The 15,189-nt window shown below is 44.1% G+C and overlaps 1 protein-coding gene across 2 annotated transcripts; it reads left to right on the forward strand.

The window, feature by feature from the left end:
- The first annotated feature begins 376 nt into the window (after positions 1-376).
- OSTM1 (osteoclastogenesis associated transmembrane protein 1) lies at positions 377-9,664 on the forward strand. 2 transcript variants are annotated; one of them, XM_041414903.1, is made up of 6 exons: positions 377-710; positions 3,561-3,675; positions 4,554-4,651; positions 5,624-5,788; positions 6,593-6,758; positions 7,066-9,664. In XM_041414903.1, exons 1-6 carry the CDS (start codon positions 381-383, stop codon positions 7,119-7,121), a joined length of 930 nt encoding a protein of 309 aa, XP_041270837.1. In that variant the 5' UTR covers positions 377-380; the 3' UTR covers positions 7,122-9,664. The 2 variants fall into 2 exon arrangements, with proteins under 2 accessions (XP_041270837.1, XP_041270838.1); XM_041414904.1 differs by lacking the exons at positions 6,593-6,758; positions 7,066-9,664 and adding an exon at positions 6,435-6,498.
- Positions 9,665-15,189: the final 5,525 nt, after the last annotated feature.

A 15,189-nucleotide genomic window follows, 5' to 3' on the forward strand; every position in this document is an offset into this window, starting at 1 on the left:
TGGCCCGGGATGGATTCAAGGATGAGTGAGTGAGTCCCCGGGATAAGTGAATGAGTCCCCGGGATGGACTCCGGGATGGATCCCGGGATGAGTGAGTGAGTCCCCGGGATGGACTCCGGGATGGATCCCGGGATGAGTGAGTGAGTCCCCGGGATGGACTCCGGGATGGATCCCGGCATGAGTGAGTGAGCTCCCGTGACTCAGGGATGAGTTCCCGGGCTGAGCTCCCGCCCCGCCCCCCGGGACCTCCCGTCTCGGCCCCGCCTTCTCCCCGCCCCTTTCCCCGCCCCCGCCTCTCATCTGCCAATCAGCGGCGGCGCCCCGGGGCGGGGGCCGGCTCTTTCCCAGCGCGGCGCTTCCGGTTCCTCGGCGCGGCCGCCATGGCGCCGCCGTGGTGTGGGTGCCGGGCGGCGCTGCCGGCGCTGGCGCTCGCCCTGCTCGGCTTCGCCGCCGCGGCGGGGCCGCGCCAGACCCCGGCGCTGGAGCTGGCGCAGGAGCTCGCGGAGGAGCTGTGGAGCGCGGGGCTGCCGGGCGACCTGCCCGAGCTGGAGCCCGAGTGCCGCAGCCTCCTGGCCGCCTTCGCGGAGGGCAGCGCGGCGCTGACGGGCTGCCTGGGCCGGCGCGCCCGCCCGGTGCGGCTGTGCCAGGGCTGCCACGGCCACTACCGCCGCCTGCTCGCACAGTACGGCAGCATCGCCCGCGCCGTCGGGGTGCGTCCGTGGGGCCGAGGGGGTGCGCGCTGCCGGGGCGGGCTGGGGGCCTGGCCTGTGAGTTCGGTGCCGGGGCACGGCGGGAGGCGGTGGGATTCCCGGGAAGGCAGGCGGAAAGCCTCGCTGGGGTGCGAGGGGCAGCTTGGCCGGGGCTGGGGGTGTTTGGCGAGCGCTGCTGCCGCACAGCCGCCTCCTCCTGCTGTGCTGTGGCACCGTCCGTGCTGCCCGCTCCCGGCGTGGCCGGGGGCGAGTGGCTCCACCTGCGGAGAAAGCTGCGGAGTGGAAAAACCCGAGGTGTTCTTGCTGATGTAGCAATGGCTACAGCAGTGCTCTGGCTCGCAGGTTGTATGAGCACTAATGGGCAGCGCTGCTAGAGCTGAGCTGCCTGGCACTTCTCGGAAATGTGATGGTCTGTGAAGCTGTGGCGGGTGAGCACATCGTCTTGTGAGGAGCCGTGTCAGTGTTCTTGGCTCCAAAGCTGATGGCAGAGTTGTAGAAAGCCTGAGCGCTGGCAGGGGCCGGTGCACCCACTGCTGGGAGAACTCTGACTGCAGCTGGGTCTTCTGTTTACATCCTTCATGGAGCTGATCCAATTGTAAAAGTTAGTTTCTGGGATAATGTGAGGATGACATTAGTGAATCAGACCAAAGGGCCTTTGTTCTGTGATGATGCCTAAAAGTGGGTGCCCTGGTAAGAGAACAGAGAACAAGTTTATAGGAGTGTGTTCCATGGATTGTGCTTTCAGTCTTGGGATTTCTGAATTCCAAGATTTAGAATTGCCATTGGTGAGAAAAATCTGTTGCTCTTTAAGCCCGGGTGATAAATAGGTGCCACAGTGGCCTGTGAACCAATTCACTGCACAGTTTCTTGTCATTAGAGAAGTATCAGTGCTGCATTTGGATACTGTTTTGGGTTGTTTTCCTATTTCTCCTCATCATTCCAGTGCTTGTGTTGGAAAAGTGCATGCATGTTCCTTTGATAATTGTCCTCTCCAGGGCTAATATGTAGCCAGTGGTCTCTTGATTTAGTTTGCAAACTTGTGGTCTGTTTGTTTCTTTTATGGAAGCTGTTTCACACCAGTGACTAGGTAGTGTGAAAGTGAGAAATTGAATGTGTAATTCTCTTGCGTGCTTTCACTGTGATATTTTGGCTAGAATTAAGTAGCCAGATGTATTGTGGTACTTAGAATATGTATGAACTCATTGCAGCTGCTGTGCTTGAATTTTAGCAGCCTGGGAGGACTTGTCCACTATGTGGTCTGGAAGGCACTTCTGTTGGCTTTCTTTCCTTCTGTGTGTGGATTAACTAACTAGGTGGATAAAGGAGGTGGTCTCTTGCAACCTCAGTCCCTGATTACAATTAATCAGGTACCTGATGTTTCTGCCTTAACAGTGGTTAAGAGTGCAGTGTGACAGGAACAGGCTGGTTTGAGTTTTGGACATCTCTGAAATATAAAATCCTCCTCACCAGGCTAATTAAAGAATCAATTAGGCAAACTTTATTTAATGGATGATTTAGGTCTATGTGATTCGGTTTTTGTAAAGAGCTTTTTACTACTCCTGAGCCCAGGTGGCGAGGAAGCTTCACAGCCTTTGTGAAGCAACCAGAGTTTCCTGCATAAACAACATTCTTGCATATCTGTAATTTAGTAGAAATGAAAGCGGGCAAGTGTGGGAGTTACCAGATGTGGCAATATTTGACTTCTGCAATTGAGCCTCCAGGGAAAGTTCTTATTTAACCTCCCCATCCCATTTTAAGAAAGCGAGGGAGAAACTGGATCTCTTGTAAAGCACTGTAAGGAACAAGTTTCTCATTAAAGAGATTCTTTTTTTCTGTGTCCCACATCACTTATCAAAGAGGCTTTTGGCAGCTTTGGCAATTTTGAGAAGTGCTTAAGTCAATTTAGCAGCCAGACACCAGGAGCTAGAGCACAGAGTCAGCTGACTGGAGGTCACGGTTCTGTATCTGAATTCTGGTCAGAACACTTCCTGTTTATTCTGCAACAGCTTTACAGTTGCTGTGCATTTTTTAGGAGCTTGGTCCAGAGAATGAGTTGTGGTAAGAGTTGTGGCAGAGCCTGCTTTGAGGATGGGGGTGCATTGAACGGCTCCCTAAGGCAGATGAGCTTGGTAGCTGTGCCTGGGAAGGTGAGAGCTTGGCCTGGACATAAGCTTGGCTGAGGGAGCACAGGCACTGCTCCACAGAGGACTCTGCTCCTGGTGTGAGCACAGGCACTGCTCCACAGAGGACTCTGCTCCTGGTGTGAGCACAGGCACTGCTCCACAGAGGACTCTGCTCCTGGTGTGAGCACAGGCACTGCTCCACAGAGGACTCTGCTCCTGGTGTTGCTGCACTGGGAAAAGTTTGCTGCATATAGAGTACGTTGGTGCAGCAGTTTTGGAGGCTGTTTGGGTTTGGTTTGTTTGAGGCCAGTCTGCTGGTTCAGCTCCCTCAACTGTTCCTTTTGTCTAATGAGAACAAGCCTGTCCTCTTCTCTGACTGCACATGCCTTGGGCTGTGGCCCAGGAATGGATGAATATGAGCCACATGGCAGAGAAGGTCCTGTCTGTGTGCTTGTTTCTTCTTTTTTTTTTTCTTTTCCATGTATTTTTGACAGACTTGCATGTAGCCCTAGTAGACCTGCAGAGATTGTGTGCAGTAAGCTGTGTTGCTCACAGTATGAATTGAAGAATCAAAAGACTTTTGTTCCATCACTTCTGCTCTGCCCTTTGCAGAAATATCCATGTGATGTGCTGTGATTGATCTAGATGCGCTTGTGTAAAATAGCAAAATTCCCCTTTGTATTTTTAACACTTCTTCACTTCCTTTCTTGTTTCCTTTTATTTCTAGAATTCCTCTGAGAGCCACAATTGTGCCAAAAGCATCTTGACCTCAGACAGGCTGCAGATAGTTGTGACCCTTTCGGAGTTCTTCAATGAAACCTGGGAGGCAGCCAACTGCGCAAGTACGTGGCTCATTCTGTAGCTCTCATGCTACTGTGATGACGTAGCCCCTAAAATTTGCACAGATCAGAATTGTGTGTGTTTGTTTGAATGCAGCCAGTAGATAACACACAAATCTTGAACTATAGCCACTCCAAGAGTGTTTTCTTTTGTAAGGGCCAAAATCCGAGGGCAGTAGTCTCTCAGAAAACTACTGATGGTGCTTACTACTTTCAGGAGAATTTTCTAGGATGTTGGCTTGCTTTCACAATGCTGTTGCTGAACTCCTAAATTCCTCAAATAATGTTGTTTTTAAAGGTCTGGGTGATCAGAGCACCTGAAGTAGGGTAGGATGGATGGAAGCAGTAACATAGGGTTGAGCCCATGACTAGAAGGAAAGGCCCAGAGCTTCTGTCAAAGCTGGTAAAAAGCTCTTTTCTTAAAGAATAATAATTACACTGTGATTTCTGCTATTGTGTTCATGGTCTAGCTGTTTCCTGGGTGCTCTCCATTTCATCTCTGCTGCTGGTGCTTCTGCTTCCACAAAATGGCTGTTACTGTTGCTGGGCAAAGCCAGATTTGGAGGCTGGGAAATAAAAGTAATGTCTTGTTTTATCTCGAAGTCCAAAGATAATTCAGTTCCCCTCTTCAGAAAGCTCTTGATGATAGTCTTCATCTTTCACTTAATCAAGGCCAATTAATTCTGAAATGTGTTCTCGATGAAGCGTTAGGTCAGCAGGTCTGAGATATCAGTGGCAGGCAGATAAGGAAACTGCAGTGTTGACTAGACCTATCCTTTATAGTTGAGAGCTCTTTTTGCAGGCGTAGAGTGTCTGGGGCTTGCTGGCTGTGGAAATGTTAGAAATTAAAATATCCCAATGTTTTTCTTTCTTTTCAACAGATTGTTTAAAGAATAACAGTGAGGGATTATCAAATTCTACTGAAGAATTCCTGGATTTATTCAATAAATCTCTGACATGTTTTGAACATAACTTTCAGGTATTTATGCTGTGTATTTAAGAGAAGCACTAAATCCTCTAACTGCTACCGAAATCTTATTTATGCTGAATAAACTGCAGATGCAGACCAGGCAAATAAACCGCTGCTGGCTTTGTGAATTGTAGGCAGATAAATCCATGGTCGGTAAAATGCAGTTGTTTACAGACTGAGTGCCTGAAATTAATTCTAATTGATACTCACCTTGACTTCATTTTGTCTGTAATTGCAATGCTACTTCACATCAAAATTTCTGAATTCACAATAGTTGATAATTACATAGTAAAAACCAGCATGTCTGCATGCTCTTGCTTTGTAGAATTGTTGTCTTTTTTTGTATAGAAATTCAGTCTTTAAATATCCTTTTGATAATATGTACTGGCTCAGAAGGACCAGCCACCTTTAATTCTTGTAGCATTTCTTTTGACTGTTAAAATTACTCATAGTTAAAGGTTGGCAAAGACAATATAACTTGCTTAGTGAAATAAATGTGGTAATTGTCTTCAGAGAAAATGCCCTATATAGCCTAAGAAACTGCATATTCCATTTCAGTCAGAAACTGGACAGATTTCAGGATCATCTAGAAGTAAAATGGGTTTACTTCAGTGGGCATGGGATAATCTTTGTGGAAACTATCTGCTTCTTTATTAATGCTTCTTAAGAAATGTGCCTTTATAGGCTTTGGTCAGAAGCAGTGTGGACTGGCCTATTGAAAACTTCAAGTGATTAAACTAGAACTTAACCCAGTGTTCAGTGGGTAGCTGGTACAGCCATTACTGGGTTGAAATACCCTCAGAGATGCTAGTTTTCTTTTCAAGTGTCCTGTATTGCATTCATGGAGTGCTGAAGGCCGCAGATGGAAAGGATTTCTTGGTATGGCACAGTCTGTCCCTGTCAATGTCAGCAGTAACGAATCAAACCAATTTTTTGTTTAATGCCTGAAAATGTCATTCATGCAGAGTTTTATAACCCTAGGGGCAAGGCATTGATCTGTCACCAAATAACTACACAGAAGTGTGCAGAAACTGCAACGAAACCTACACGAAACTGAATGACCTGTATAACCACCTGCAGAGCATGAACAGGCAAGGCGGTGAATCTGCTCACTCTGCACACTTGTGTATTGACGTGGAAGATGCAGTAAGTGTTTGTTAATACATTTTATAAATCTGAGCCATTTGTGCTTGTCATACTAGGATTGCTTTTTCCTTTGGGCAGGGGGCAGTAGGGGGGGGGCAGCAGTGCCTTTGGCAGGCTGGTGTCCCATGGTGGGAAGTGCTTGGTGGGGCTGTCCCACGAGGTCCTGTCCTTGGGCAGTGCTGCAGGAGTGTGACTGAAGCTCCTGATCTCCAAGCACATCCCAGTTCGAGTAGCTGCACTTTCATTTCTTTTTACTGTGAAGGAGATGGATTTTGAAAAAAATAAATCTCCTTAATCTTTTGGCTTTTAATGTGAGGTTTTACTGCTATTGTTCTAGCTGGTGTGTTAATTGATTCCTTATTACAGCAGGAGTGTGTGTTACATCTGCTTCTAGGGATCCTCAGCACTGACAACATATGTTTGGAAAAAGCTTTGCTATATTGTGGGGTTAAAGTGGCTGGGCTGAAGGAGTGCTCCTCAAAAGTACGGGATTAGCCCTGTCCCCACAGATTATCAGTGAGCTCTCTGGGAAACAGGCGTGCAGCAGTGTCTATGTGTATCTGAGTGCAGTTATGTTTTTGAACCTTACGAAAATTTTGATGTGAAATCTTGGCTCCATCGAAATAATTTGTTTCAACATTTCTAGGTATTTGCGTGCTTTTGGGGGGAGATCTGTTCAAGTGCAATTTTCTGAGGTGATGCTTGAACACTTGCATGTCTTGAGGCCTGAGTGTTTGCCATGCCATGCTGCACATTAAAAATGCATGTGCTTGCTTTCATGGTTTGCTTCCGTTTTCCTTTTAGATGAACATCACTCGGAAGCTTTGGAGCAGGACTTTCAACTGTTCTCTTCCCTGCAGTGATACAGTCCCAGTGATTGCGGTTTCATCCTTTATTCTCTTCCTACCTATTGTTTTTTATCTTAGTAGCTTCCTTCACTCGAAGCAGAAGAAACGGATACTCATTTTGCGTAAGTGGTGGTGTTGGCATTTCTCTGTTGGAGTTGGGAGGTGCCAGGGATTTGCTTGGCTCTTGTGGGAGAGGAGGCCCAGCCAGATCTGCCTGCAGCTGTGCTGACGGCGCTAATAGCAACTATTAGTCTGCTGCTGTCCCCTGAAGAAGGGTAGTAAAGAGCTTCAGCCATATCTTTTCATTAAAGTTTCTGGATGTGAACAGAAAGCTGTTTGCAAGTCTGTGTCTGATAAATAGAGGGAGTGGAGAGACTAGTTTTGTGGAATTCTTTGTGTTTAATTTTCATATAATTTTTCCCTTTCTAGCCAAGCGCATCCAGTCAAATGCCAATCTTGTGAACATCCAAGAAAAATACAGCTGAGCTGCAAAACAAAACCTGAGAGCTGCTGCTGGTATACAGTGGGTACAATTGTGTTGGAATGAGGCCGGCACAAAAGAGGAGTTAATTATGGTTTAGTGTAATGATACAGAGCAACACAAGTTAAACAAAATGCTGTCTGACTTCTAAGCGAGGATATTAACAAACATGACAAGGCAGGGCTGTGTGACACTGTATGGACTCTGGTTTTGAAAAATCTGTGGGTTTTTTTTCCAGTCTCAGGCTGAAGCTGTGTTTTTCTGTTCCTAAGCTTTTGTACTTCACATCGGTAAAATAGCTACACTTTCCTTGCCTGGTATTTTCCGGTATTTGTTTCACAAAAACTTGAGATTTTGAATCTTTTTGAGGTGATTTTGATAGGCAAACAAAATTTCAAATAATCTTTTATGTTTCTGCTTAAAACATTACTTTTAATTCCACCTAATATTCAGACTTGGGATAGAAGGAACCCTTTAAAAAAGTTCCCATTTTTCCTATACCACTGAAAAGTCATGCTGCTGGCATCTGTTAAAAAAGAGGCATGAAATATGCAGGGAAAGTGGTAATATATAGTATCTAAAATGGCAACAAAAGCAGCACAAGTGCTAGTGCTGGACTTGAATAGTAATTATTGATGGCTACAGTATTCTGTTTTCTCTGAAACTGGTGGCACGTTTAGTCTTTTGCACACTTTAACCACTAAAATTGTTGCTTTTCAAATCTTACATTTTCAGAAGCTAATTTTACATACCTGCTTGGGTAACAAGCTTTCACTCTCTGTTTATTATGCCATTTCCTTTCCTTTTTAATTCTAATGTATTGGTGGTTTTTTGTTTTTGTAGAGGAGAAGTGAGGTAAAGTCAAGTCACTGGAGATTCTGAATTTACTGGTCTAGAGCTTGCTGTGGCTTAATACAGAGGTGTTTACAGGAACTTTGTCGGGTAAAAGTTGTGTTTTCTGGGTAATCTGTTTTAGCAGTAAGTGAACCAGTGGGTTCTCTTACTTAAAAACTGTTCTGAAGAACATGAGTATGCTGTGTTGGGAATTGGTAACTTTCAAGAAATAGTTTTAAAATATTATTCCTGTGAAATAGCTGGATTTAAATTAACGAATTAAATAGAACAAATTAAAACCTGGAGAACTCCAAAGTTGATGGAGAAATTTGTGCAATAACTGCGGGGATGGGTGGTGCTGCTGTCAGTACCAAATTGTGGGCACAATTTGATGGCTGCAGCAATGGTGGCAGTTCAGTTTGTTTATTGTATTTCTGATTTGGGAGAGTGGTAGTGTTTAAATTATTTGTAGCTGTACCTGAGGTTAATGAATGTCAGAACCTTTGCTCCAATTTCTCAATGTATTTTCTAACCTGGAGATAAAGAATGTTCATTACAGAAAAAAAAAAAAAAGAAAATTCTCTTGGAATCTGTGCCTGATGTCTGTCAAAATGTCCCATGAAGTAGTTGTATTTGATTTGCTTTGGAGCCTATAATGTTGAATTTTTCCTTTGCACTAAGGTTCAAATAAATATATAACAGTGTAACAAAAACAGTCCTAAAGCTCTTCAAATAGTTTGTTTTATTAATTTTATTTTTATTTGTTATTTTTCTTCTGTTAGGACATGCTGTTGGTTTTGAAGTCAAGTTTAACAAGTTTATTAAACTGTATGTTTTAATAATAAGTAAAATACTGTGTTAGCAACTGGTCCCACCCAAATGATTGCCTTTTTTGTGTTTTATCAGAAAGCAGTGTCTGTCTTCCTCTGTGTAACACATGAATTACTAGATCAGCAGTCACTTTGTTTTAGGTAGTTTACAACAATGATACAAAACTGTTTCTCTTGTGTAACAGTACCTTCATTTGGCTGGGAGAGGCATGCTGCCTTTTAAGAAAAAAAAAAGTATTTTTTATATCTATTATTCTTAAACTTCAACTTTCTGGTACTTACTCAGCTGCCTGCTCTAATAGCATTACATTGATTTGGGACATCATATGATTGAGAGCTGTTCAAAGGAATCTTTCATTCTTGCAGCTAAAGCCAGTTTGTATGTGCAGCATTTCAGAATGACAGCTTTTATACTGTAAGCGGTGGCTTTTTGAGCACATTCATGTTAAGTAGGTCTGAAAGTCATTACTTTTGGATATGGTGGTTAAGCACTTTAAAAAAAAATCAGCTTTTCTTATTTTCCTGGCTCCTAAGCCAAACGGAAATACTCATGTGACTTTTGTTGTTTTTGATTTTAAAGCAGCAGCAGCAACGTTTACACTTGAGATTTTTAATGTTAAATCTACTATTTTCTCCTTTTTTTTTTTTTTTTTTTCCCCCTCAACTTTCTACTGTAAACTTTCTTTACACAGTGTTATATTTTTGGTAGGCTATTTCATATATAAATTGATTGAATTCTCTTTATACTCTATTTGCTAGAGAAATGTGGAAGCAAACAGACTTTTGAAAGAGAAATAGAATTCTTTATGCTGCTTGTCTTTCATCTTTTGTTTATTTTCTTCCTTTTTGGTATTATATGTATTAAAAAGCATAAACTTTGAAATACTGGTTGGTTGTAATTTTTTTTTTTTTTTGTAGAAATAAAGATTTCTTACTGTGGGGGGTAGTAGCACTTTGATTCATATTTATACTTAGTAGGAAACCCCTAAACGTGCAAAGTCTGCTCTAATAAAGATTGTCACTAAACAGTGAACAGTATGGTTACTTAATTGCTTCATCTGTAGTAGTTTTACACTCCTCCTGATCTGGGTTTGTGTTCAGGAGCACCTGCTTATTATTCTCATTATGCTGTTTGCAGGACGGCAGCGCCAGAAAGGTTTTTTCAGAGCAGCGCTGTGCTGAATTACACAACAGCCGCTGCTGCCAGGGTGGAGTTTCAGCTCTGTCGAAGCCTCCTGCAGTCTAGGGCAAGGCTCGTGTTCGCTGTGACTGAGTTTCATGGGTGGCTGTGCACAAGTGAGGCAGCTGGGCATAGCTTGCTGTCTGTGGGGAGGCTTTTGGTTGCCTGCACCAGCCCCTGAGAGCTTCAGCAGGCAGAGTTGGATCGCTGCAGGGATTAAAAAGCAGCGGCGCAGTGCCTCACCATGGAGAGAGCCGGGTTCTCGCCTGCTGGCAGGAGCCTTGTGCTGCGATTTGCAAAGGCAAATCGAAGTCTCGGCGTGTCCCTTCCAAGGGACGTCCAGGAAGGCAGGGGAATTGCAGTGTCGGTGTGCTTCTAGCTGCCTGTATGCTCGGGAGAGGAACCTGGAAGGGAATCTGCACAGGAGAAGGGCAAGTGGGAAGAGTAGAGGGTTTAATTGATGAGAGGAACAGAGGTTCAGAAATTGGAGTCTGTAAGAACACACAGGGGAGGCTGCTAAAGCGCACAGGTGGCTGAAAGCTGCTGAAAAAAGAGGGTATGAACGGGACCTTGATGGCAGCTGAGCTGGAAAGGGGATGCTCTGGCCTCTAGGTCGAAGTGAGGCTGGGGACTGCTGCATGCAGTGCAGCTGAGCTTGAGCCCTGCACTGGTCTGAACTAGCAGAGAGTAGTAGGATGGCAGCAGAGACTTGCTTCTGAGTTAAAAGTAACTGCTTTCTGCTGGGAGGGTGCCTGGATTGTGTGATGGTGTTGAAATAATCCTAGTTCAAAGGTTCTTTAAAGCTTCTGTTCTATTTTGAGCTGAGTGAGGACTCCTGTGTAGCACTAAACAAGAAACTTCTTCAATAAAAACCAAACATAGATTTTTTTTTTTTTTTTTTTTTTTTGTGTAATGGCTGCTTTCTGCATCTTCATTAAATATCTGCTATAAGCAGAAAATGGCTTCAGTTTCCTAATGTTTTGTTTCTGGTGATTTCTGCCCAGTTAATCAAGTACCATCAAATCTTGTGTTTCTGCTAATTTCTACCTTAGTTTTCATGCCCTGAATATAGAGTTCCTCTGGAATGATAAGCTGTGTGATTAGCAAAATCACTGTACTCCTAATCAGAATGTATGGGTAACTTATCAATTTTTGTTCATATTTCATTGTGAATTTTCCCTCTGGGACTGATGTAAGCATTTTTAGCCTGACCTTCATTAAGTTTGTGAGGATGCACATTCTGTATCTTTGCCAGAGTGAAAAGTTACATTGGAAGAGCGAAGCCAGTCAATTCTGCAAGACTTCCCTGGAGTGTTGCTTCTCCCAGCATTGTGATGGGTGCCTGTTGCTACTTGCTGGAGGCAGCCAGGGGGATTTGTGTGCCAATAGCCTTGTGTTGTGCTGCAGTTTCTATCTTGGAGAGATCCTAACCTAATCTAAGACAAAAATAACATGGAAAGGAAAAAAAGAGGTGATGTGATCAGTGACCACCATCAGTTGTGTGATAGCTGTATCAAACACCTGCACTTGGAAGAGGTTACTGGCATCTTTGCTGGCCTTTCAAGTGTTCCTGGCACGGTCTGTACCCAGGACTGGGTCTGGGCTTAGGGAGCTGTCAGACCAGCATCTTCTTCTGTGATGGCAGCAGCTTCAATGCTTTGCTCTGCTGAAAGCTGGTGCTGCTCCAAACTGGTTTCCTCCTGCATCTGCTCTGAACTGTGGCAAGGACAGTGCCAGGGAACTGGTGCTGTGGGGAAGAAATATGGGGATACTCTAAAGTACAGCTTTGAAAGGAGTCTGTTGCTTGAAATATGAGCTAGGTTTGGGCTTTTTCACTTCTGTGCTAGGTTTGAAATATGAGCTAGGTTTGGGCTTTTTCACTTCTGTGCATCCTGTTTGCAAAGGGGATTGAGCAGAATAGGGCTGACTGAGCACAATGACAGCAGGGACACTGCTGCAGTGCTTTGCTGTGTCAGAGAGGCAAAGTTGTGTCAAGTAAATGCTAATTATTTTTTAACAGTATCTTAATTAGTTGTGGCAGAAATAAGTTAAATAGTTACATGAGCTCTAATCTTCCTCTGCTCCCATCTGAGATGAATATAATGGAATTTTTTTTCCCAAATAATTATTAAAAGAAAGATATTGCTGGTAGCTCAGTTGAATTTTTAACTTCTAATACTGAAAATTCTCCTCTGGTGCCAGCACAGTAAGTATCATGGATTGCTGCAATTAAACCAGTGCATTAAGTTATTCATAATACTCTTTCTGGGCAGTGTTCCCACCTGCTTAATCTGTGCTATACAAGCATTTATTAGAACTGACTGTTGAAAAACGCCAAGCTAAATCGGACACTAAAAAAAAAAAAATTGGAAAATCAATATGATGCCCTAAACTGGTTTAATGTGTCTTTCCTCTTCAATAATCCTGCACGTTACTGATTTATTTGCTGTAATGAACATGCCATTCAACCGAAACAAGATTAGCTGCTTAAACCGCCGCATTAAGCACGGAGCAACTTTAATGCTGCTTTATATTTCATTGTAATGCTCAGCACTTAGAGTGGTGTGACTTTCTCTCCTCTGCAACAACGAGTTTGTGTGAGAGTCACACAAAGGTTTCCCAAATGGGGTTTGGTTAAAGCATTTGAAAAGGTAAATACGGGTTAGAGAGTTGCAATGTGACACCTCCTTCATCCAAAACTAAATGGAGCCAAACCGGTGAGCAGGATTAATGCACAAATTTATACTCCCTTCAGGATTTTTCTGGGGTTAACCATGAAATAAATGGCTTATGTCAAACTGATCTAGGCTAAGACAGAGAGAACGACCACTGGCAATCAGAATCTTCCTTTGGACTTCATTCAAAAACCTTTTTTCAAGCATTTGAAAGAATAGCAATTTACTGTGCTGCATCGAAAAACAGACTGCAAGGAGCTTGGCTTTGCAAGGAAGAGTCCCAAGACAGAGTGGGAAAGACAGAAGGTTTTCAAAGGAGTCTGTACAAGGAGAGGGAAGTAAGAGTACAGGTATTTACGCCTGTCTGGTATTGTGTAATGTATAATAGAAAGTCTGTTCTTTTGCATAATACTGGGCAGGTCTGAAAAGTTTAAGCTCTCCAGTTTCCAGATAAAACTGTGTGTTCTCTTCCTGCTATAGTGGCAAACTTCAACTGGGTTTTCAGTGGGTTTTGATTACTGTTTTGTTCTTTCCCTCTGTCAAAAAAAATGCCATTTTAGATAATTACCTTCCCTTCTTGTTGATTAGGAAGTAAGTATTATTTGCTTGGGCATCTGTATATTGTCCATAGCTCTCAAAGCTGCAATGAATTTTCTGTTTGCAGTACGTTATGTTTCTTTTTCTTTGGAAGATTATGATGAGTTGCCAACATATTTCAGCAGCTTTTTAGGATCTTGGAGTCAAACTTAGAATAGCAAATCCAGAGAAATGTGGTTCAAAGTATTGCCGATGTGTGCTGAGTTGAGAGCAATTACCTAAACAGGTAGAAATTATTTTAAAAAATACAGTGCATTTGCACTGTGCTGGAGCAGGTTTTCAAATGCAGGTGGTGGTTCTTGCTCCAGAAAGTGCATGTTATTTCTGGCGAATGCTGCTTTTGCCCAGGTGATCAGAACAAGGAGTCAAAAGTGATCTGGTAATAAGAGAGTTGAGGGCTTGAGGGAAGCTGTTTCTGGAGGAGCAAATGCACTCTGGAAGTCTGCTAGGGGAAGCAGCCTTACTTTGCACTGCTCCATTTGAACCAAAAAACCAAACAAACCTGAAGATGCTTTCAGAACATCTGCCTAAAGGGTGAGGGCTGGGATGAAAAAAGCGCCTTGTGAGTGTTGCCAAAGATATTAATTTACCGCTGATGTGGTGCTTTTGCATGAAAGAACAGAATCTGAAGGTGAATATGATGGAGTGCCCTGAGAGGAACATGCATGCTTCAAGGGGAAAACACTGTCCTCAGCAGCTGGTTTAAAATGGAGGAATAGTAACAGTCATGTTTCTGTGGAATACCTGTGTGTTTTTCCTTAATTATCAGGAGCCCCCTCAGCACCATTTTCTGTTGCTCTCCAAACTGCACAGATGTACGTGATGCTTGCATTTAGCCCCTGGGCTCTGGTCACTCTGTGTTACAGCAGGCTCAGTTCCTGCTGCATAATATGCTTATTTTTCTGCTACACAGAAAAGCAGCTGCCTTTATTGCAGCCACTCACATGAGCAACCACTCATAAGCTCCCACAGTCATATTTTATTCAAAGAGGAAGTGATTTGTGTGATCTTCTAATTCACAGTGATGGAAGCGCTTGGACTGACCTGTTTGATGTCCAAGCAAACATCAGAAGAAGGGATAGTGGGAAGGAAGGAATGAGGGAGCAACAGTGAAACTGAGCAGGAGAAAGGAGGATTGAATAGTCCTGGGAAAGCCTCTGCCCTGCCTTGGCTTGTATAATGGGGACTTATACAACGTGTAACCCAACCTGACCCTGACCCCGCCAGTGCTCAGGGACTATATTTTTACTAAGATTAAGCTTTTCTTTTCTTTCTTTTTCCTGGAACAATTTCATTGGCTTTTAGCTTGCCTCTTGGCTGGCATGGTCAAAGCAAGCTTGCCTGTTCTCATCTGTGATATTTACCTGCATCCTCCACGAGTCGTGTAGCAGGGGCTGCTTTGGCCCAGCAGGTGTGTGAGTGCCAGCCTTGTTGGGGAGCATGTGGCTGTCTCACAAATGGTTGGGTAGTGAGGAGCCACTCCAAAAATCAAGCAGGTGAAGGGACCTAGTTTCTCTATAGGGCTTCTCACTTTCTGAGGAGATTGCTGATCCCCCGTGACTGGTAACAGGGGCAGATTTCTGCCTCTTACACATACAGATGCCCACTTCTGTTCAAGTGGAAGCGACTCCCTGTGGTAAGAGGTCAGAAGTAAAACCCTGTGTCCTGTGCTTTCTGACAAGCGTGCAGAGGGACTGCAGCTCTGTGACAGGGACCAGGCTTTCCCTCGGGCTTAGGGGTTTATCCCCAGGTGGGATGGCTGCCCCGCAGTGCACACCTCACTGTGCAGCAGTCAGCAGTCTTACACACAGGTAGGCAACCTCAAGGGAAAGCAAAGCAGACACAGATGTGCTCTGCCTGCTCTCTCACCTTCTCAATGTTTTTGCTGCTGCTGTGTCTACAAGTCTGTAAGCACAAAGGACACATCACAGGGATTGGGATACATGGCCTCTCAGC

This window comes from Onychostruthus taczanowskii, unplaced genomic scaffold, assembly GCF_017590055.1.
Source record: "Onychostruthus taczanowskii isolate IOZ18803 unplaced genomic scaffold, ASM1759005v1 scaffold48, whole genome shotgun sequence".
Lineage (NCBI taxonomy): Eukaryota > Metazoa > Chordata > Aves > Passeriformes > Passeridae > Onychostruthus > Onychostruthus taczanowskii.